Source organism: Hyperolius riggenbachi, chromosome 6, assembly GCF_040937935.1.
Source record: "Hyperolius riggenbachi isolate aHypRig1 chromosome 6, aHypRig1.pri, whole genome shotgun sequence".
NCBI classification, from domain to species: Eukaryota; Metazoa; Chordata; class Amphibia; order Anura; family Hyperoliidae; genus Hyperolius; species Hyperolius riggenbachi.
This window is the reverse complement of record NC_090651.1, coordinates 42,512,481-42,535,956: the sequence shown is the minus strand read 5'-3', so window position 1 is coordinate 42,535,956 and position 23,476 is coordinate 42,512,481. Positions and strand designations below refer to the sequence as shown.

At 43.5% G+C, this 23,476-nt stretch overlaps 1 protein-coding gene across 3 annotated transcripts in view; it reads right to left on the bottom strand.

Annotated features, from left to right (window-relative positions):
• Positions 1 to 965: 965 nt before the first annotated feature.
• Positions 966 to 23,476, bottom strand: part of FUBP1 (far upstream element binding protein 1) — a 40,666-nt gene continuing 18,155 nt past the window's right edge. For 2 of the 3 annotated variants that reach the window (XM_068239171.1, XM_068239172.1), the window contains 15 exons: positions 21,270 to 21,327; positions 21,011 to 21,170; positions 20,549 to 20,647; positions 20,368 to 20,469; positions 18,178 to 18,280; positions 17,991 to 18,091; positions 15,844 to 15,985; positions 15,186 to 15,346; positions 12,772 to 12,926; positions 12,613 to 12,695; positions 6,371 to 6,499; positions 5,946 to 6,020; positions 5,491 to 5,550; positions 1,950 to 2,101; positions 966 to 1,662 (listed from right to left, as the gene is read on the bottom strand). In XM_068239171.1, coding sequence (XP_068095272.1) covers positions 1,654 to 1,662; positions 1,950 to 2,101; positions 5,491 to 5,550; positions 5,946 to 6,020; positions 6,371 to 6,499; positions 12,613 to 12,695; positions 12,772 to 12,926; positions 15,186 to 15,346; positions 15,844 to 15,985; positions 17,991 to 18,091; positions 18,178 to 18,280; positions 20,368 to 20,469; positions 20,549 to 20,647; positions 21,011 to 21,170; positions 21,270 to 21,327 — 1,589 coding nt within the window. In that variant the 3' untranslated portion in view covers positions 966 to 1,653. The remainder of the gene's footprint in view (positions 1,663 to 1,949; positions 2,102 to 5,490; positions 5,551 to 5,945; positions 6,021 to 6,370; positions 6,500 to 12,612; positions 12,696 to 12,771; positions 12,927 to 15,185; positions 15,347 to 15,843; positions 15,986 to 17,990; positions 18,092 to 18,177; positions 18,281 to 20,367; positions 20,470 to 20,548; positions 20,648 to 21,010; positions 21,171 to 21,269; positions 21,328 to 23,476) is intronic. The other variant, XM_068239173.1, reaches the window with a different exon arrangement.

Genomic DNA, 23,476 nt, shown 5'->3' with positions numbered 1-23,476 from the left:
AAATAATTAGCTAAACCTATAGGCTTTTCAAACTGCTCATTGCATCCAGACTCCCCCTCTGCCTTGCAGCTATGAAACTAGTGGACTAGTCTGAGCACGGAACATGCTCAGTCCACTTCACTTGTTCCCATGTATCATGCTCCAGCACAGATGTGCAGTGTCCAGATCATGCACACTTAAAGGATACCAGAGCCCAAACACACACACACACACACACACACACACACACACACACACACACACACACACACACACACACACACACACACACACACACACACACACACACACACACACACACACACACACACACACACCCCAGGGTCCACTATGGAAATACTGCAACGCTCATGCGCAGTATTTCCTTCCGTCTCCCCCCCATGCCCACATAATCGCTAGGTGGGCGTGTCTAGCAATGACGTAGCCACGGGCACAGGGGGAGGAAGCAAATACTGCGCATGTGCAGCACAGTATTTCCATAGTGGACGCCGGGGTTGGGAGACGCTAACGGGGTCTAGAACAGGGGGAATGGAGGCGCATAGGTTGCAAAAAAGGGAGGGCAAGTGAGGGCTCACACCCTCCTGACAGCATACCATGTCTTATATTGTGGCTTGGGCTCTGGTGTCCTTTAAGAAACAGGACTGCTCATGCCAAAGATCCTCCTAGTGACTGTTGCTACACAGCCACGAGATGATACACGGAGGGCGCATGGATGGACAGCGCATGCGCACTGGAGATCCAACCGGACTTCTGAGCAGCAGCAAGACTGAGTGGAGGTCAGACACACTAAAAAGCCTGATGGGTCTAAAGAGCCAATAGATCTAGGCAAGTTTAAATATTTTCTCCTCAGGTTTACTTTAGTTTAAAGGCTAATCTAGCACAGTATAAAATATAAATTCCCACATACGTTCCTGTTTTTACGCCATACTGAACCAAAAAGAAAATAAAAACAGCACACAAACAGCTGAGAAATATTGATCAATTTATGAAAAATAAAAATGGTAGAGTGCAAGTGACATCAGCAGCCCTGTAATGCAGAACCAGTTGTCTGCTATAGGCTTATATACATGCATGGAACAAACAGCTTCCTATGGCTTATACAGTAAAGAATTCCAAACCTACCAGAGCCTAAGATACATTTCTCTTGGAAAAAGAGAAGCTTAAAAGAAAAGTCATGTTATAAAATACTTTGCCAAGTAGTTTGTTTTAAACCATTAACAGAGGAAAGAGCAAGTTTCATTTAAATACTCACATATCCAACTTACCGACACAGGAGGTTTCATATTATTTATTGTAAAGCACAAAACAGGCATTTTCTTTTTAAAAGTGATAAAGTATACATTGAAAAAGTACATTTGTATCACAAAAGCATTGACCACATAGTAGTTGCAAATACATTTGCTGGAATGTGTACATCTACACTAGTATACTAAAAACAAACCATTTTGTCATTTCTACACAGAAATAGAGCCTCCTATCAAGTCAGTAGTGATAGTTTATGTACATTTTTCAAAACATGTTTAAACCGAAAAAAAATAAAAGAAAGAAAAACAAAAACAAAAATTAAGATCTTCATCAAGACGTCTGCATCCAAACATTTAACAAAGGTTTTCCCCAACACAATGAAGCAAATACTGTACTGTCCACTTCGCATTACTGGCCCTGTGCAGAGGAAATACATAAGACATACAAAAAGTTAAATGAAACATTCCTTTATAAAAAGGCAGCCAACTCAGGAGAGACCCTATGGAGAAATTGGTTAACTGTTGGCTGCTTCCTGTATGGTTTCATTAGCCCTGAAAGGGGAAAATGTTGTGATCACATAGAAACCACATTTTACACAGGAATTTTTATTTCAATTTAAAGTGTTTTTATTTTTTTTTTTTTAATCAAGGGCAAATAGAAGAGACTTGAAACGTGAAAATGCACAAATAGTTTTACGATCTTACCTGAGGTGCAGGGGGATGCTGTGGCATTGTCTGTGGACTTGTGGTTTGTTGTGCGTAATACGCTGCTTGCTGTCTGTAGTACTCTGCCCAGGCTGCGCTGTAATCTGGCTGTCCAGCAGGTGGAGCAGCGCCTGCAGCTGGAACCACTTGGCCTAAAATAATGAAAATTCATGTTTTTCAAAAGTGGTTTCTGAAGCAGCCTAGCGTATTGGCTGACTGTAAAACAAGACACCTATTGGAATGGATTTCTTAGTGCCAATAAATACTAAATCCCAAAAAAGCAAAAGAAAAAAAAAAAAAAAAGAACAGCAGGATTATAGATTGCATAGAAGTACTCTTCATTACTAAAGAACAACTATTTCCCCAACCTAGAATAAGTAAGCAGACCAGGTAAATAAGACTGGCTGTATGCTTTCTGCGGTGCAAACAACCCCACTTATGGGGATACAACCAGGAAACTGGCATTCTTAAAAGATCACCAAAATAGGAAAATACTGTACATAAAATAAACCTCCCTATAATGTAGGTTCATCAGAGTGGGACATTACAGGTGATCAGCACTACTTAAAGAGTAACTGTTAGCCCCCAAAATGAAATTTAAATCTCTATTGCAATGTTTTATTTAGTATTTAAGGGAGCCAAAAAGCCAATGCAGAACTTAAAAATCAATCTAATTTTTTTACTATGTAGCCTTTTGCCCCAAGCTCCGGACGCAAAGCCGCATATCAGATACTGATGAGCATGCAGAGCATGCCTATGTCTGCCCGACCCCCGTCTCCCCCCCAGGACCAGGTGCCGATATATTCTCACATCAAACAGCTGACCGCTCTGACACGGAGAGAGAGCGGGAGCACTTCCAGCGCCGCCACCGCAGAGCAGCCGCCGCCGTGCATCTCTCTCACATGTGATTCTCTCACATGTGACTCGGCGGCGGCTGCTCTGCGGTGGCGGCGCTGGAAGTGCTCCCGCTCTCTCTCCGTGTCAGAGCGGTCAGCTGTTTGATGTGAGAATATATCGGCACCTGGTCCTGGGGGGGAGAGGGGGGGGGGGGTCGGGCAGACATAGGCATGCTCTGCATGCTCATCAGTATCTGATATGCGACTTTGCGTCCGGAGCTTGGGCAAAAGGCTACATAGTAAAAAAAATTTAGATTTTTAAGTTCTGCATTGGCTTTTTGGCTCACTGAAATACTAAATAAAACATTGCAATAGAGATTTAAATTTCATTTTGGGGCTAACAGTTACTCTTTAACCTCCCTGGCAGTATGCAGTTTCAGAGGCTGCACCCGTGGGAAGATTTTTAAAAAATAAAATTTATGCTAATTATGTCCCCCAAGTCCCTAGCCACCGCTCTAATTCCCCCGATCGCCGCCAGCAATATTCACCCGTCTGCGATCCCGCGAGAGCCGCAGCTTCACTATTTAGCTTTAGTCGTCGCTATGGCGACGATCGGAAATGACGTAATGCGCAGTCCCGATCCTCCCCGTAGCGAAGCCTGGAGCTGATTGGGAGGCTGCGCCATCGCGGGATCCTGGGGGGGTACGTATTACGGCAGCGAACGGGGGGAGAGCGGAGGGACCTGGGAGGCATGGTTAGCTAGCGAAGTGCTAGCTTAAGCATTTAAATCAAAATTTCAATAGATCCTCCGGGGCCATGTGATCCTCTCCAGCGGCTAGCCCAAGCGTAGGTCGGGCTTATCGCCAGGGAGGTTAAAGTGGATCCGAGATGAACTTTTACTCCTTGCATAATTGTGTTCCTTACATAGAGTTTATAGGGCATTCCTCAAGCCAAATACTTGTTTTGTTTTAATACCCCAATTTCCTATAAACTAAACAACCACAGCTTCTCCAGAGTGCCTTGGCGCTTGCAAGGGATTGTGGGATTTCAGTCTGGGCAGGTGAAAAAGGTGTTACTAGTTATAGATTTCAGAGGCAGTTTTCACAATCTGAGAGCTGCAGTGCAGATACAGATCAGTTGCCTGTGTAATGGAGGAGATAAGAGTGGAGTTTTCACAGAATATGCAGATTAGCATGCCTAGATACAGATAAGCTTGCCTGTGTGTGTAATTGTGTAATAGTGACAAGCAGAAAACATGTCTGCTCCCATTGTATCACAGGAAAAAATATTAATATACTGTTGAAGCGGTTTGAATAAGATATATAGACAAGTCACTTGTTATATTTAGTTTTTCATCTCGGATCCGCTTTAAAGAGAAACCGTGGCCAAGAACTAAACTTCATCCCAATCAGTAGCTGATACCCCCATTCCCATGAGAAATCTTTTCCTTTTCACAAACAGATCAGGTGGCTCTGTATGGCTGATTTTGTAGTGAAACCCCTCCCACAGTGGGATGTCAGGACCAGGGTCCTGACAGTTTCCTGTCTCGGAACCCCATTGCATTGTGGGAAACAGCTGTTTACAGCTGGGTCCAACTGCCAAAAAGCAATCAGCATCTCCTTCCACTGACATCACCTGCCAGCAGTAAAAGTGTCACCATGTTGGTAAATGTTAGAATGTAAATAAGAGGAAAGATTTTACAATGGGAAAACACTGAATCATTTATACATAATTTTTGTAAAAATGAAGTTTTATTTTATTTTTCACTGGAGATCCTTTTTAAATGATAGTAGCTAGTCTTATCTGTATGGGATTCTCATCTTTCCCAGGGAGAACTGTAGGTGTTGCAGATTCAAGCTCCTGCAATAGTGTCATGCACCCCCTACTGCCGCAAAGAATGCCAGGAGATGGTAGTCCTTTGATGCGAGTACATCTACTGGCATTCGGAAGGTCTACCTGCAGAAAATGGAGCATCCCATTTCGATGAGGAGATAGGGAGCAGCACCACAAAAGTAATGACAATGAGCCCCCTTTCCTATTATGAACCTCCCTTGCGGGGATGTTCATTTATTTTCCTAAATAGGTGCAGAGTTGCCTTTAAGGATGGAATGCAGGTGGCAGCCTCTAGATACCTATCATTACAGAATTCCTTCAGTCTATGCACAAACGTTAAAACAATGTCATCCACAACTTCTGTCTGCTAAGTGGAAAAAAACTTTGCATGCATACTTGGCACGGTCCAGCAGCACATTCTGGACTATGGAGAGAAGCAGCATGTACTGTTCTATGGAGGAGGAAATCTCTTGCTGCCAGGTAATACAACACTCAGCAGAGAAAACACCCAACCCTCCATAAGCAGCAAGTTGCAGAGTATTTATTTAGATACAGTATGTCAGACAATTTGTTCTGGGTGACAGCAGTCTAATTGTTTTACGGGGCATACAGGACTGGAGAGTACACCGCAAGAGCAGTTTTACACAAATACTGTTCTGACAACTAAGTTTTTCAAACTCCCCTCCATCCGGCCCAGGGCAAACAAAGGCAGGACCACGACGGGAAATTTCCCCATAGATGGCAATCATAGTAAAACACTTGCCCCGACAATCCAAAAAATTTTGACTAGTGTTCCCGCTTAGTTACAGGAACTTTTATGCTGCACACCGTCAGCTAAAATTTCTTGGAAATACAAATTTATATAAACTTGCCTTGTTTTTTGTAATATTCTTCCCACGCTTTTGAATAGTCTTGAGGTGGTGCTTGCTGGCCTATTAAAATGAAGAAAATGTAAAATTAAACATTGCTCTAAGCCCTTAATAATGTCTGCAAAACAAAGCAGCTGCTTTTCAGTACTGTTGGCTATATCATGAACACTAGACTTCTGCCAGCAGATTCTGAAAGGAAAAAAAAAAATCGCTTTCATAATCCTCAGGCTGAAGTCTAGGGTTAATTATTTAGCCAACAATCCTCATCACTAATTCTACCTTCATGATTTAATGTCCCTATATCAACCTTGTCCCTTTTCAACCTGTGGCTACTTCATATGACTAGAAGTAGCCACCATTTCCGTTAGAAAGAGACAAAAGGTCACCTCATTTCGCTATTTGTGCACAGTTTTCATGATGACTGTGGAAAACTAGAAGCGTTCTCATGTGATACATACCCATCTTTTTGTAATATTCCTCCCAGGCTTTTGTGTAGTCCACTTGTGCAGCTTGTGGTGCGACCTGAGGGTCAACTAGATATTAAAAGTAAAACAAAAAAAACCATGAATAATTTGCAATTCAACACCCGTGCAAAAAAAAAAAAAAAAAAAGTGTACATAAGAAAATGGCAATCATTTTAAAGGCTCATCACATGTGCATGCAAAGCATGTATGGTGTGCAAACAATCCACATGCCACTTAAAATGTGTTGATTGTCAATGCCCAAATCAAAATATATGTAAGTGAATTTTTTCAAAGTTGTAAACACCCAAACCACAAACAGTGAAGTGGATGCAGAGTCTCAGGATTGCCGCCCATACTGTATCCCGTTGGTCTCCACGAGTGAAAAGGGTTTTCCTTTTAAATATTAACTGAGTTGCTACCTTGTCCGTTAGTTTGGGTTGTACTTGGTCCAGCAGATGGAGCTGCAGGAGGCTGGGGTGCTTGCTGCTGGTAATAGTGAGCATAATAAGCTGCCCATGCTGCAGAATTGGGGTCTGCTGCTGCTTTACCTAAGAAATTAAACATCACACTCTTATAAAGTATTGCTATAGAAACAAATAAAAATGTTACTATCGATTACCCTTTAAGCCCTAAACACCCCAGCTAGAAAAATCTGCATTTTACTATATTAAAATATGAACTACCAGCCTGGGCTAAACGTTCGTTATCCTCCTACCCTTTAAGCTAAATAAAGCCTGGTTCACAGATGCTCCCCAGACATTTAATGACGGCCACATCGATCGTCGTTTAACCTCCCTATCTGTAAACCCGAGTCAGGCTTGGAGTGGAAGAAAAGGCGCCAGGAGCGGTAACCCCGAGCCTGTCTGAGTAGCCGCCGTGAGGCTTGTGCAGAGTATAGTGCGCAGCAGGCGTTTTAACTCCCCTCCGCCCGGCATCCATTCACCTTCAGGTCCTCGGAGGCACTGGACCCCTCTAGGGAGATAGTCCTCTGTCATGACGACAGTCTGCAATCTCACTATAGGGTTACAGCGCCACCTGAAGGACGGAGAGAGGACTGCAGTGCTGGATCCCAGGGAGGCAAGTGCAGGGGCTGCTGCACGCTCTCTAGCAACATGATCTTACCCCCAGTGTTGGGGTCTAAAAGTGTGAAAAAAAAAATTGTACCGCTTTTAGACAAAAAAAAAAACAAAAAAAAAAAACAACATACTGCCAGCAAGGTTAAGCACTGAAGTGGATGGGCAGTGCTGGTACAGTCTCCTGTCGTGTACGCAAACACTACCTATTTTTCACGTCTTTGGCTGACCCAGGAAGCAACAGGTTGATTCCAAGGTCATTAACTACCGCACCTGTGTCCCTTGCGGGAGTGAAAAACGCAGTTTGCCGGCGAAAGCTGTCAGATTTTCTGCACGCTTGCAGAAACGTACTTGACTGAGACCTCATGGGTTGCCTGGCAAGCGACCATGTGAACCAGGCCTTGCCTCTAAACCACCTTACAAAACTACACAACGTAAGCACATCAGATAGTCTATAATACTTCAACACTGACTACCGCAACAACAAAAAAAAGACAGTCGAACAGATTGGGCACCAATCACCATGCAGGAGCCTTAAAGGACATCTATCTTAATTGTTTTTGTTAATACTCCAAATGATTGCAATTTAGCTCTCTATTACAAGAAGCAATTTGCTCTGCAAAATCTCTCTTTGCACCAGATCTTTCCGACAACTCTATGTGAAAAAATAAAAATAAATGAAGGCCTATAGCACTATCATTGATGATTTGATATAGAATTGGACCATTAAAGTGGATCCAAGAAACACTCATTGCATAATGGTGTTCCTTACATACAGTTTATAGGGCATTCCTCAAGCCCAATATATATTTTTTTTGTTTTAATACTCTAATTCCCTATAAACTAAATAAGCCTTGCCCACAGCTTCTCCAGTGCCTTGGCACTCTCAGACTCATGTAGCAAGGGCTTATGGGAGCTCAGTCTGGGCAGGAGAAGGAGGTTACTAGCTAGAGATTTCAGAGGCAAAAAGCGGAGGAGAGGGGAGTGAAGTTTTCACAGGCTGAGGACTGGAGATGTAGATCAGTTTGCCTGTGTGTAATGATCACAAACAGAACATGGCTGCTGCCATTGTATCACAAAGAAATAATCTACTGTTGAAGCCGTTTGCAGCTAGATTTGGTGTGTAAACTATCTAAAATTTAGATAAGATATATAGACAAGTTACTGGTTGTAGTTTTTCATCTCGGATCTGCTTTAAAGAGGACCTGAATGTCCCCTGTGCTCTAAAAGATCAACAGCCTAATAACTTATACAAAAAAAAAAAAAAAAGTTACGGCTGATACAAATACGGAATACATCTGCACTGTTTCTACTTCCTGATTCATGGAAGCGGATATTGTTACCAGCATGTGCATTCAAGTGAACCTATCTGCCATGGCAGTCAACTGACAGGGTAGAGCTCAAATTACAACTTGTGATTAGACACGGATGAGGGGAAATTAAACAGGCTAAACTCAATACATACAGGGTGCAGGTTTTCCTTCTGTCCTGTGCAAGGGTTCAGGCCCACTTTAAAGGCAGGTGTGATTCTTTCAGTTAAGCACCTTAGCAGCACCCCAGGTCAGGCTCAGGCTGGATATCCCGAACTGGATGCAGGGGAGGGGAGTAATGTGCAGGGCTGCCGCAGATCTAGCTAGCCGTATGATTTTTAGGATTTATCAAGAGGAATAGTGATTTGGGAAATTATACAATATTAGCACAAGCAGCAACAAATAGTCTTGGAACTTTGGAAGGTTACTTCTGTGATTGGCACTATTTTATGATGTGACTAACACTACTTTAAAGTGGGATGAAACTAAACAAAACAAACAAAAATCCAATAAGAATCTTATTTCTTGGTGATGCCAAAAGTAACATCACTTTTGACCTTTTCTTTTTAATTCAACTCTGCTCAGTGTTAATTCTCCCCCCCCCCCCCCCCCCTTAATATCTCTCCCACAGCAGCCATCATCTAGACCAGGGTTTCTCAATACGTGGTACGCGTACCCCTAGGGGTACGCAAGACTACAGCCGGGGGTACGCACAGTGGCTTAGCTGAGTCATTCCATCTTGGCTGCACTCTCAACACCGCTAAGTGTCCCAAGCAGCGCAACAAGACCCGGTCTGTACGTAGCCGCCCTGCTTGATTGCACAATATATACGGACAGTTGCAGGCAGCAGTGCCAAGGGCAGGACGGCTGGGTCTGGACTGGCACACACAACACGTGGGTCTCGCCTGGAAGAGGAAGTAGGTCTCGATGGAGCAGCTGCAGGCTCCGTGCCTGATTCCTCTGTCTAAGCGAAAGATTTGTTGTTCAGGAGTGTTTTCGGCTACTGGGCTGGCAGCTGCATGTTTATGGTAGCTAAGGCAGCTTCTGACCTTTGTTGAACTGTCAGTATAGCGGACAGTGAGGCCTGGTTTGCATCCACACAGGCTGTCTTTTAACAGCGCCCCGCACGCACCATGCGTGATGTCTCTTCAGCCACGAGGATCCTCACCCCGTGCTGCCCGCTCTATCTGCTCACATTCCTGGGCTCTGCAGAAAGTAACGAAGAAACTGCAGAGGAAACCTAGACTTTGGCTCCCACAGAACTAGCCTGCCACAAAGTAAGGTGGGCACTCAAGGTGTGTGTGTGAGAGACTCAGGAGGTGTGTGGGTGTCTCACTCAGGAGAGGTCAGTCTATGTTGTGTCACTCAGGAGGGTTGTGTGTCTGTCTATCACTTAAAAGGGTTGTGCCTGTGTTGTGTCACTCAGGTCAGAAGTGTGTGTGTGTGTCTGTCACTCAGGAGGGGTGTGTGTGTCTGTCACTCAGGAGAGGTCAGTCTATGTTGTGTCACTCAGGAGGGTTGTGTGTCTATCACTTAAAAGGGTTGTGCCTGTGTTGTGTCATTCAGGTCAGAAGTGTGTGTGTGTGTGTGTCTGTCACTCAGGAGGGGTGTGTGTCTGTCACTCAGGAGAGGTCAGTCTATGTTGTGTCACTCAGGAGGGTTGTGTGTCTATCACTTAAAAGGGTTGTGCCTGTGTTGTGTCATTCAGGTCAGAAGTGTGTGTGTGTGTGTGTGTGTCTGTCACTCAGGAGGGGTGTGTGTGTCTGTCACTTAGAAGAGATGTGTGTGTGTGTGTGTGTGTGTGTGTGTGTGTGTGTGTGTCTGTCATTCAGGAGGGGTGTGTATGTGTGTATAAATAGAGTATGTATGTGTGTCTCTGTGTGTGTAAATTGCCTGTGTTCTCATCGCCCACTGCCAACCTCAGCCAGCACCCTCACCGGTCTCTCCCACCCTTCACACTGCCAGCCTCACCCAGCACCCTCATTTTCCCGCAAGTGTGTGTGTGTGTGTGGGTGAACGCACACGTGTCGGTGTGCGCGCGCACTCGCCGGGGGTACTTTGCAGAGATGAAGTAGAAGTAAGGGGTACTTGGTTTAAAAAAGTTGAGAAACACTGATCTAGACCACAGCAACCCTCATTGCTGGGAATACACGGTACGTTTATTCCCACTGAATCGAGCCGCTGAAGGGGGCCACTGAAAATCAGACGTGCCCCATCACCCGCCGGATCGATTCCCTGCTCGATACCGCGGGTAGGACAATAGAAGAAAACGAGCAGAAGATAAGTGCCCGCAGGGACGAGCAGGAATCGATCCAGGCACCCGCGGGGGCGCCGGAATCGAGTCAGCGGCTCGATTTAGCGGGAAAAAACGTACCGTGTATGCCCAGCATCAGTGTAAACTCTTCAAAGGGGCAGATTCAATAACCATCTTATAGTGTCCTTATCTGAAACAGGAAGCTGTTATGTGCACGCTGAGATAAGCTTGCTACTGTAGCTAAAACAAAACCCTTCCTACAATTCTGCTGGCACTGCACAGTTCCTGCAGTTAGGCTAAGGCACACGGACCATGTAAATAAAAAAAAAATTGTAAAATTGGGGTGACATATAGGGACCCATTTAATGTCTATGTTCTAGCCCCTTTAAGAACCTGATGCTGCTTCATCATACTGAGAGAAGTATAACCTGCCAAAATTAACAGGAGTTTAACCATCCATTGCAGGCAGGATATCACAAGCGCAACAAATGAAAATATATGCTGCTATTTTACAATAGACAACTATCTCTCCAGATTTTAAAACTAAACAAAAAAAATGATGCTCATGGCTGCTACTAATTGTCTAGATTCAGTACACAGTCCTGTTGCTTTCATTGCCGTATGATAAGCTATGGAAAGATTGAGGCATAAGAGGTATATTTTACAAAGCAAACTGCCCCCATGGTAGGTTTTTTTTTTTTATTATAAATTGCTGTAAGCTTATTGCTGCAACTGAAGTCTTGTCACATAACTAGCTGAACAGACACTGTGTAAAAGAAAAAACGTGCACCAATATTTTCTGTGTGTTTTAATTGCCGGTATACCCTTCCACACTGTACATAATGATGCCACAACTGCCTAAGTCCATGGTACTGGGAGGGACAGAATCGGGAACAAAAATGATTGCAGAAGTTATTCACATCACTCTTTCCTGAAATGCAAGGAGGATGGTGATCTGCTTAGGCAGCCTCAAAACACACCCTCAATGCTTTTACAGTAACAGTGAGTGTCAGAGAGCTATGCATTACATATTAGCAATGTAACTGCACATAAGTGCCCAGAAGGATAGCAGTACTGCAACAGTTCAGGCATAATTGTGACTAAAGCCTCGCTGTACAAACCATGCATGCCCAATAAAAAGGACTTGTGCTTGAAGAATTTGCACAAGCACTTCCTTTCTCCAGGCACATGCCATTCATGTATTTGTGCATGCCCAGTTCAAATGTGTTCAGTTGTGGGCAATATCGGTCAATTGATTAAAAATATAAAAGTGGGAACCTGGAGCTAAATTAAGAACATTTTTTCTAGTTTGTCGAATCTAAGATCTTGTATGTAGTCCAAGCACCAAGTAACCCGAGAGCCCCCCAAAAAAACTAAAAAAAAAGTTAAATATGCTTCTCTCCAGTGTAACAGAATACCAAGCAGCTCATAGTGACCCAAAACCACAAGGAAAGTATAGGGGACTAAAACCGAAAAGCGCTGTCTGGATATTAAAATGTGCAAACCAAACTTTTAGCCTATTCAGCTAATTAGGTTTCAAGACTACAGCCACCTTCAGCAACATTTCTACAAGCCATCTGATTTTTCCATTTATAGCTTGCCATTTCCTTTATAAAACTACCCCTCCCCCCATGTTAAGGGCCTATGAGGACTTTCTGCCAACTATTCTCTAGCTTGCAGTGAAGTGGGGCTTCAGTTTAGGCTGTAACAGGTCACGCCTTGTCTATTAGGTGTACAGTACTGAAAAGCATGTATAATGACCGCAGTGAAATCCAAATGGAAGCATTATGATCAGTGCTGCAATCACAGCAACCAAAAGTTATGAGCATTCCTCTACTCAACGAAGCACATGCACCAATTTTGCACCCGTTCCTCCTAGCAAAACTAGTCAAATGTAAAAGGAAAAACCTCACACTTAGCCTGTATACTCAAACTAAGGTTACCTCCCATATCAATAAAAGCTATTGCAGAAGGGAAAAAAAAAAAAAAGATAAACACACAAATACACCACAAACGCCACTTACTTGGGTCTGGTTGCACTGGCTGTTGTTGCCAGTGTGGGTATGTGTTACCCCAGCCTTGAGGAGCATATGGTGCAGGGGGACCACTATAAAAAGAATGATCAATAAATAAAGTACACTGAATCCTACAAACATCTAAAATAAGAGGATCACACTACTTACTGAGGTGCTGGTCCTGGTGGACCTGGGTTATATTGAGGTGGGTTGTAGGGTCCCATTGGAGCACCGGGGCCTGGTGGTCCGGGAGGTCCATGGGGGCCAGGTACACCACCAGGGGGTCCGTGAGGAACTGGTGGTCCTAAGGGATTCACTGGACCCTAAAACACAAAGAAAGGCAATTGAGAATGTGGTGGAAACCTTAACAATCCTTGCATTTTACAAGGGCTTTTTTTTTTTTTTTTTGAGCCATGTTTCCACTATGTACATATCACGGCTTCTGCACACGTTCTGTAGACACCAAGTGTGCTCAAACATTTCCACAGCTACACGATGCAATTTGATAAAACACAAGTGGTGTCTGGAAAAAGGAGATTGCCAGTTAACAACCCCCACCCATGAAAATCCACATTGGACGGAAATTGGCCATATTTGTTTTCTTTCATGGACTGTCAGAGCTAAACACTTAGAGACACTGAAGCAAAAAACAAAATATGATATCATGAATTGGTTGTGTAGTAGGGGTAATTACTAGAACATTGGTAGCAAAAAAAAATATTCTCATATTTTTATTTTCAGTTATACATCTTTTTTTATAACATCGCCTCATTCTCTAATACTTGCAGTTTACACATTAATCAGCATTTTAAAAGTTTTTGCAGAACAGGCAGTGAACTTTTGACCTGTCCTGAACTGTTCTCTGCAAAAGAAAAACACAATACAGCTGAGATTACCTAATCAGAAGTGAGAGCTCTCCACGCAGAGCTCAATGGCTATTTGCATAGATAACAACTGGAGTTTCTTAACTCTTCCTGTACCGGAAACAAATATTAGACTTATGTCTCTGCTCCTAATGCTTTATTTCTTAGCTGTACTACACAACCAGTTCATTATATCATTTTTTCGCTTCAGTGTGTCTCTTTAAAATGCAGACAGCTGTATGAAGTAGAAACTGGACCTAAACCTTACCAATTCTATACTGGATGAAAGCTCAGCGCTCTTCAAACTACTCGGTCTTCCACAGACACGTGTTAAGGTGGGCATGAATGATTCAATTCTCTGTACGACTGATCTATTCGTTCAGGCCCACTAATGGAAGGAAATCTGCTGGCCAATTCCGATTAATGCAACTGATCAATTTCTCGGTCGATTTCATCAATCTGATCAGATTGGATAGCAGCTTTCCTTCCATTTGGCCTCAACAATTGTTTCCAATTGACATTACAATCAAATTAGAAGATTAGAGAATTGTTTAGTTAATGGCCACCTTAAAGTGGTCAAAAACTGATATAACATTCAATAAAAATGTGTTTTCCTACTTATTACTCAGTTATATTTGCTTTTGTGCACACGTAATATTGTCTGTTTACAAATTACAAGTTTCCAAAGTGTAGTTTTTCTTACCTTGAAAGCTGGCATTGCATTGTATTATTTTTCTATTATAACGGCTTTTATTATATATTTAAATCTAATGAGCTAAACTGAACCCTGTGTGCCCGAAACAGAGTTTCTTAGAGAGGTTTTTTTTACATTTCAGTGTTGATACATTTGTGTTTAACAAGTAAAAAAAAAAAGAAAAAAAAAAAGATACTGTTCTCTTCATTTTGGATGCGGATTTGAAGCTGAATAGCAGGACTAAGTGCTTTGTTTAACCATTTCAGTGATCTGCTATAATTTTTTTCTGGGATAGTAGCTTTCCAGCTGTGAGCAATCTTTTAGAGCAAAGTAGAAATGGCTTTCAGAACACTTTAAGGGCCCATTCACACTTGCTGATCTCAAAACGCTAGCGATTTTGCTAGCGTTTGGCAATTAATGCCCCCCCCAAAAAACACCATTCACACATGGCGATTTCTTAGCGATCGCGTTTTGCGCTTCTATAGCGCAAAAACGCGATCGCCTGAAAATAGTGCAGGCCACGCGTTTCCGTTAAGCAGTTTTTGCCCAATTTGCGCAAATCGCCCAAATGAGAACGGGCCAATAGACTTTTACCCTAGCGCTTTGAAAAGTGCTAGCGTTTTGCCGAAACTATCCTCACTGTTCTAAAACAGTGTTTCTTAACATTTTATCGGTGTGTACCCCTTTTAAAACCCTGTACTCATCAAGTACCCCCTAGCATAGTAAACATCATAAGTACCCCTTGACAAATCTCTAAAAATCTATATTTAAATCATCGTACATAATTGGTTCTAAAAAAAATTCCAAGCATTTACTATTGTCTTTAATTAGCTAATATACTAATTGAGTGTTTAAATAAGATTTATCATTATCTAAAACTCTAAATTTGTTATATTTGGTCAAGTAAACCAAGCCCGAGTACCCCCTGGAACCATCAGAAGTACCCCCTGGGGTACGCGTACCACATGTTGAGAACCTAGGTTCTAAAATGCATATTTAGCAAGTGTCCAAAGCATGGTACCTACCCCAATTTTCTCCTCAATAAGCTGCCTTGCGTAATCTATCTGCTGTGGAGAGCCGCGTACTGTAAACATCTTCATATTTGGATCGGAGTTTGGAGGAGGGTTCCTCTGAAGCTCTATTCTGGCTCCAGATTGCTGGCTTATATTTTTAATGGTTTCACCACCTGGGAAATAAAATGACAGCAAACAATAAAAAATACATCAAGCAGATTGGTTTCATGGAAAAGCACGTGATCATTGCAAGACTTCTAATGCTCTGATTTCCAGTGCCATCCATTCTATCAGTTTAGCTGCCACTGCATTAGAACTGCAACCTCCCTGTAATGGTTAAGGGCTCTGCCTCTGACACAGGAGACCAGGGTTCGAATCTCGGCTCTACCTGTTCACTAAGCCAGCACCTATTCAGTAGGAGACCTTGAGCAAGTCTCCCTAACACTACTACTGCCTATAGAGCGCGTCCTAGTGGCTGCAGCTCTGGCGCTTTGAGTCTGCCAGGAGAAATGCGTGATATAAGTGTTCTGTGTTTGTAATTAACCAAGAAAACTTTTCAAAAAAACAAAATGCACAATAAGACCCCACGATGCCCTTCTTCACAGTCCTCTGACAGAAGACTGGAAGAGCCCTCAGCAAAAAGCTAGTGCTCTCTGGTACAAGTTCATACCTTTTCCAATAATAAGTCCGGTTTTCACAGTAGGAACAACAAAGTTAAACTCCTGTAATCCACCTGGAGGGCCCATATTCCAGTTGCCCTGTCCCCGGCCTCTTCCCCTTCCACCTGGACCAGGACCACCGCCATTTCCAGCCTACACAAACACAAAGAAAATAAAGAGGTATTGTATTTCAAAAGTAAAAAGACTAAAAACAAAAATACTTGTTTCCTAGTAACACTGAATAAGACCATGTTTTGTAGAGCAGTTGCATTTTTCTTTATTATAGCCCCCCTCCAATACATAGCTATCAATCAAGGGTCAGCTGGCCCCGTTCACATTTAAAATGGCAAAACTAGCACTTAGCTCGAGTGATTTTACCACGATAAGTGCGGTAAAAAAAAATATCACTGGACACTTCCACGATTTCAGAGCGATCATGGTCAGCGCTTTATAAGCACTGTACCGTAATCGCCACGAAAATGCTGCAGGTAACACGTTTGCGACTGGCGTTAATCGTGAAATGCCAGCGATCGGCACCATTTGTGGCGGTGAGAGCCATAGGGTAACATAGCACTAGCGATTACCAGGAATCGCTTGCTAATCGCTTAAGTGTGAATGTGCCCTTACAGATACTCCGCTTTCCTGCTACAGACATCACAAGGGATGGTCAATGAAATGCAGGTTCAGAGTTGATACAAAACCTATCCAGCTAGCGAATTGACCAAGTTTAGCAGCTGGATGAAATCTGCATGAACTCATAACTTTCTAACATTGCATTGAACTTCTTTAGTAACAACTAATTTATAAACTATTTGCACATTACAGCTTCCCCAAAACTTGCATAAGGGTTTGTTCACACTGCAGGCTTTTTTTTAAGTGCTAAAGCTCTTACACAATGATTCTCTACGACTGAGGTTCTCAACGTGCGGTACGTGTACCCCAGGTGGTACTTCTGATGGTTCCAGGGGGTACTTGGGCTAGATATACTTAACCAAGAATAACAAATTTAGACTTTTAGAAAATGATAAATCCTATTTAAACACCAAATTAGTATTTTAGCTAATTAATAGCAATAGTAAATGCTTGGAAATTGTTTAGAACCAATTGTCATGTACTACGATTAACCACTTCTCTACCACAGGGTTTTTCACCTAAAAACCACAGCAATTTTAACATTTCAGGGAGGCAAGGGTTAATGGGCTTAATGGGGGTATAATTTATTTTAAAAAACCCTCACTGATGCTGATCACTCACTAATGCTGTATTGGTTATCTGAGATCCTCTCACGAGTGATCTCAGTAACTGTAACAGCATAGTGACTGATTCAATGTTTACACACATTCTGAATGAATGAGCACTGTCATTGGCTTTGGCAGTGCTCATTCAAACTTGTAAGCACTTTGATTGGCTGACCAGCGGGTGCCGAACGCGGCCGCACATCCGCGTGCACGAGACCGCGCATCCGCGTGCACGCGATCGCGCACGCGAACAGCGGGAAAACAAACAGGAGACGCCTATCTACGCCCCTGTGCCCCAGGTGAATTTTAAAGGGGCGTAGATAAGCGTGGCAAGGGTTGCTAAGTGGTTAAATATATATTTGTCAAGGGGTACTTGTGCCAATGTTTACTATGCTAGGGGATACTTGGTGAGTACAGAATTAGGGGTACATACCAATAAAATGTTGAGAAACACTGCTCTACGAGATAGTTCATATCTAAGCGGTTCGGTTCCGATGTGTTTAGATAAGCGGTGCTTGAGCCATTTTTGAGGCAATTCCGTCTCACTAGATATAGAGAGAGATATATCTATCTCTCTATCTATATATAGAGATCTATCTATATATTTATATATCTATATATCTAAATATCTATATATCTATATATCTAGCTATATCTCTATATATCTAGCTATATCTCTACCCCTATATCTCTACACCTATCTATCTATCACATGGTGGCTTGTCTATGGTTGACTTAAGTATCTGGCTTTTTTTTCCCTGGCTCCCAATAGCTTTAAGAGTGCACTGAGCATAGAACCAACTTCCTATAAGGGGGTTAAAGGAAAACTTAATTTCTGTAGACATCCCGGCAAAAAGTTACAGCAAGTAAACCATGAGTCCGTACTGTGTGGAGCGCGCTTGTAGCGCTGAAATACAAACCTGGACACTGCGCAGAAGGTCATTAATAATCTCTGCAGCGTGCTGACATCTGTCTGGAGGACCTGAAATCTGTGCTATTCTCTCTGGGGTGGATCCATCATCTGCATTAAAAACACATTCTGTCAGAAACTGGTCATTTCAGAACAATGAGGCAAAAGTGAGAACCAAGAGAAAAGGATATACAAACCTGGCTTAAACTGTATTCTTACGCCTGCGTCACCCTGAATTTTCTTAATCATTTCACCATTTCTGCCTATAACAATGCCGACTGCAAATCTTGGTATGGGTACCTAAAACAAAAAAAGGTGATGTAGAAGACAGCAATGGTTTCCAAATCCTACACCTTTTCAGAGATGCAGAGTCCCAAGAAAGTTCACAGGGAAAAAATGACAAGTTCAAGCTATCAAGTACACAAAGCAGTGACACTGGGATTTACCAACAGATTAGGTGCGCAGAAACTACGTTATCGGACCACATGCACTTTGCCTTCAAGCATTAATTTACACTACCTACTAGACTATAACCTCCACCTTCCAAACCTATTACTAAGACCATACTATACCCCAGTCTTAATCTGTTCTTATCTTCCTTCCAACCACCTGTGTGAAGTATGTGTAAATCTGGTGCAGCACCCTCTATTTGGTGCGGGGTTACCGGTTACTGGCCGGTGTAACTTCAGATATTTGTTAAAGCGAGATTGTCACCATAAAAATCAAAATTTCAACAAGCACAGCAACAGGTCTGAGTGTATTAAGTGATAAAGATGCTAATCCTGCATTCAAAACTTTCTGCTGTTATGGTTTGGAGTTATCACATACCTTAGGAGCACTGGCCCTTTAATAGCCATTGCCATTCGGTTGCATGCTGGGGGTTATTTTTTATCTAGAATATATTCCTCTTACTTTTATTTCCCTGCCTAACTGAAACATGATCCGCTGCTCACTTGTGTTTACAAGAAAGGCTGAGGTGACTCAGCGGTTGGAGGAAAAAAAAAAAAGTTAATTACATCAGTATTTAGCCTCAAAATGTGGGCAAAAGACATGGTTCCCGCCAGGAACAGAATTTTCATATACTATATAAAATTCACCGAAATCAATACATGTTATGTAAGTAGATCAAGTATTTACTTGTGTGTTTTCCCTGGCATAGTATGGCTAATCCTCCTGCTTTAACCACTTAACGACCGCCTAACGCCAATAGGCATCGGCAGGTCGCAAGTGGTTTTCCCATGGAAACAGCCGCTCTTTTCATGTCAGTTCACGGAGGGTGTCTCCGTGAACAGCCTGCGAGCCTACGGCTCATTGTAAACACGCGGGGAAGAAATCCCTGGTGTTTACATCATACGGCACTGCTGCTCAGCAGCACCGTAAAGGAGGTCGACGATCCCCGGCATTTAATAGGCCGAAGCCTATCAGAGGCGGCGCAGGACGGATCGCCGTGCTGTGCCGCCCATAGGAAGGAGGGAAGGACAGGGAGGCTGGGAATCGCTGCGAAGGGGGGCTTTGAGGAGGTCCCCCCCCCCCACCACACAGAGCGGCGGCGATCAGACCCCCCTCAGCAGCAGGTCATCCCCCTAGTGGGGAAAAAAGGGGGGGGAAATCTGATCGCCCTGCGTGCCTCCTGATCTGTGCTGTGGGCTTTACTCACCTGGGGCTTTCTCCAGCCCCTAGCAGCAGACTGTCCCACACTGTCACCTCCGCTGTCCCGGTCCGGAAGCCGACCAGCCGCTGTCAATCAAGCCCACGTTGTACGGGCTTACTGCGCCTGCGCAGTAAGCCCCGTACAACGTGGGCTTGGGTGACAGCGGCGGTTTGCACATGCGCAGTGCGGACGACCTCGGGGTCGGCTTCCGGACCGAGACAGCGGCGGGGGAGCGGAGGTGACAGCATGGGACAGTCGGCTGCTAGGGGCTGGAGAAAGCCCCAGGTGAGTAATTTTTTTTTTTTTTTTATTAAATACGCCTGATGACTGACTCCTGTGGATGTTTTCCCTCACTCCACCTACTTACCATCATCAGTTTTGCTTAACCCCAAGACTGCTTCTAATGTATGTATCCTCACCAGATACCATCCCCTACCCCAAATGTAACTAATAGACCCCATCTCCATAACCACTGAAATAAACATGCATACCAAAGGTGAAAGCCCTGAACCTTTACATAATCGTGGATTTCACATTCACTTCTGTGGCCCCACCACATTCATGGTTTTACTACTATAATTCCTCAGCCGATCCCCTTCCCAATATTGTGTTTTCCACATGCTCAAATCTGTCCCACCACGAAAGTTCAGAACTATTACTCTGTCCTGCGCTAAACCACTTTGTGCCCCACACACACAGAATTACAGGTTCAATGTTGTTAAGTAATCATACTTACATCTATTCCTTCATTTCCGCCTATTCTTGAACCATAGTCATTCCTTTGCTCTCTGAAACCTCCTTGGTCACGTATTAATTCTAACACCATATCCTTCGCTTGCTGTAAAGAAAAGAAAATGTGGTTAATGACTTTGTCATGCATTAAAAATGTGATATACCAAGTGTCTTTAGAGGAGCACCTGCACTTTATATGGATCTCCAGTAATTCGTAAAGGCTTGTCCGATCCCGTGTTTTGTGGTCCATCCTGAATCATGACCATTTTGACTCCAGTACGTTCCTGAATTAAGAAAAATGATGAGTCCCTCCATTAAAGGACAAAACATGTGAGGTATATGGAGGCTGCCATGCTTATTTACATTTAAGCAATACCAGTTGCCTGGCTATCCTCCTGCGTCTAATACTTTTAACCATGGAACCCTAAGAATATACAGATCAAGGTTTCTAACATTGTCCGATCAGACAAGATTAGTTGCATGCTTGTTTCTGGTGTGATTCAGACACTACTGCAGCCGAACAGAGAGGCTGCCAGGCAACTGGTATTGTTTAAAAGGAAATAAATATGGCACCCTCCATATCTCTCACTTCAAGCATCCTTGAAGTTCCTTTACTCAGGAACAAGAACAAAGGTATCTTATCTTACCTGAAGCTGTTTTATCGTTTCCCCTCCCTTTCCAATGACCAATCCAGCTTTCCCAGACGGAATCATAATTTCTTGCACTGAAGTGCCACCCCCATCTCCATGGAATCCAGGGGTGGGTCTTCCCTTTTCAACAATCTGGTCGAGTAGTCTCTTCGCAGTCCTTCAAAAACAGCAAAAGTTGTTAGTACCCTAAGTTACAACTAAATAGGTTAGTAACCCAAGCTAAGCTAAATCAAATGACAAAATGTGCTTTACTCACTGGACAGAATCAGGGGATCCAGTTAACATACAGGACCTGTCAGGCATTCCACCACTATCTATAAATGACAGAAAGAGAAGTGTAAGTTCCATGCACATACATAGGGGAGAAAAAAAAATTCTCATTAAAAATCCACATTTAAATCCACCAGGATGCTGTAATTCCTTTAACGGCAACATGCAGTTCAGCAAATTGAGGGCTTTACTGTGAGACAACCACATCTGACGCCAGCCTTAGATGAAGGGTTTTACACTTTGTTCATTTTCAAAGAGTGGCAAATTATTTATAGAACACAAATACGCTGTACCACTCAAGAGGTCTGCTGCACTTTAAAGCAGGTGTCATTCTATGGGCTCAATAGCTATGCATCAGAACACATGTCCCCATCTACATACTTGCATATTGCACAGAGTCATGCTGCTAAAACCAGCTCAGCAACACAACAGTGCTTCCCAGGCCCTTAGCTCTTCCCAGCCTCACCTACTTGTAGTGCCAGGCCTTGCAAGTTCACGTCTGTTAAACGCAGGCCCTGATCAGTACTGTAAGTGTGCAGAACTTGCTTTAACCTCCCTGGCGGTAAGCCCGAGCTGAGCTCGGGCTATGCCGCGCAGGGGGAGATCTCAGCCCCTGGTGGGGCGATTTTATTTCTGTAAATTGCTGTGCGCGCAGCCAGCACTTTGCTAGTCGCGCGCACAGCTTGATCGCCGCCGCTCTGCGGCGATCGGCCGCACGCAGCGGCTGAAGAGGGCCCCCCCCCGCCAGAGCCTTGCGCTGCCCGGATCAATGAGTTCCGGGCAGCGCTATGGGCTGGATCGGGTGTGCCTGACGTCAGGACGTCGGCTGACGTCCATGACGTCATCCCGATCGTCGCCATGGCGACAGGAGAAGCCAAACAGGGGAACGCGTTATATACGCGTTCCCCTGTTTGCTATAGATGCCGGCGACGATCGGACTAGAGGGCCACATGCGCCCTCTAGTGGTGTTTCATGTAGCTACCACTCTGGTAGCTTTACATGAAACATTAAAAAAAAATAAAAAAAAATTGGAATTCTGCAATTTTTGCAGAAAAAATTAACCGCCAAGGAGGTTAAGAAAGGGCGGAGATTTCACAAGCTAACTGTTTATATAGCTGCCTCCGTTCTCTCTAAAAATAAAACCTTGTACATGCTTGATAAACTTGGCCAAGGCAATAATTTGGCATGGCCTAGAACATAATCCAGATACCGCAGCCCCCTGACTGCATCCTAAAAACTTCCCAGAGGAGCACAGGAGCCTGGGCCAATTCACTATCAGCAAACCCAGAGAGACAGTTTATTAGAAATCATGAAGATGGTAAGCAAGAAGTGAGACTTGGCATTAGTCCTTGCAATATACAAGGAGGCTGCCCTACTAGTAACAGAGCTTCATTCTAATAAAAATGGGCAGTCTCCTTCGTTCTTCACCCCACTGCATAGATCAAATATCTAAGATGGTACTATACACACACACATCTATTTTCCTATTTACCTGCTGGGAATGGATTTCCCAAAATTTCAGATTGAAAGAACCAATAGAACAAGATGGAAAATTTAGACCGATTGGGAGCAGGGCGAGAGCAGTGGTAGATCGATGGTCTATAGCGTTGCATCAAACAGTGCAACACTGGTTCGATCGATTTTCAATAGAATCCCTGAAGGAATCTACTGAAAATTGATGTGCAGCATGTGGTAGGAGGAATGGATTCCTCCTGAATCTAATCTTCTCACAAAGGAATTGATTGTTTTGGAACATTGGGTGGAAATATACAAGTGTGTAGCCAGCTTTACCCTCACAAAAAGGACTACTCCTTTGAATCTAAGTACAAAGACTTTTCACAAGCACAGCAGACAAGGCAGGGAGAGGGCTGTAGATCAATGAAAACCCAGGGGAGAACATAGCTGTGAAGCCAGCCAGTTTTATAAAAATAGCCACATTTCGAAGTCATGCAGCAGCAGTAACTATCCAAACAAAGGCATACTGCTTGATCCAAAAAAAAACTGGCCGGATGAGATAGAGCGCCCCTTACTGCCACTCCTTTTACCAGATAGCCTGCTTTCCCCCTCCCTCTCCCCCTCCACACACAAAATGGCCATGAAGAATAAGGGTGGCCACTAATGATCCAATCTTTTTCATCCAATCTTACCATTTCTATGTAATATAAGGTAACTGTCTGAAGTATCCATTCAGTA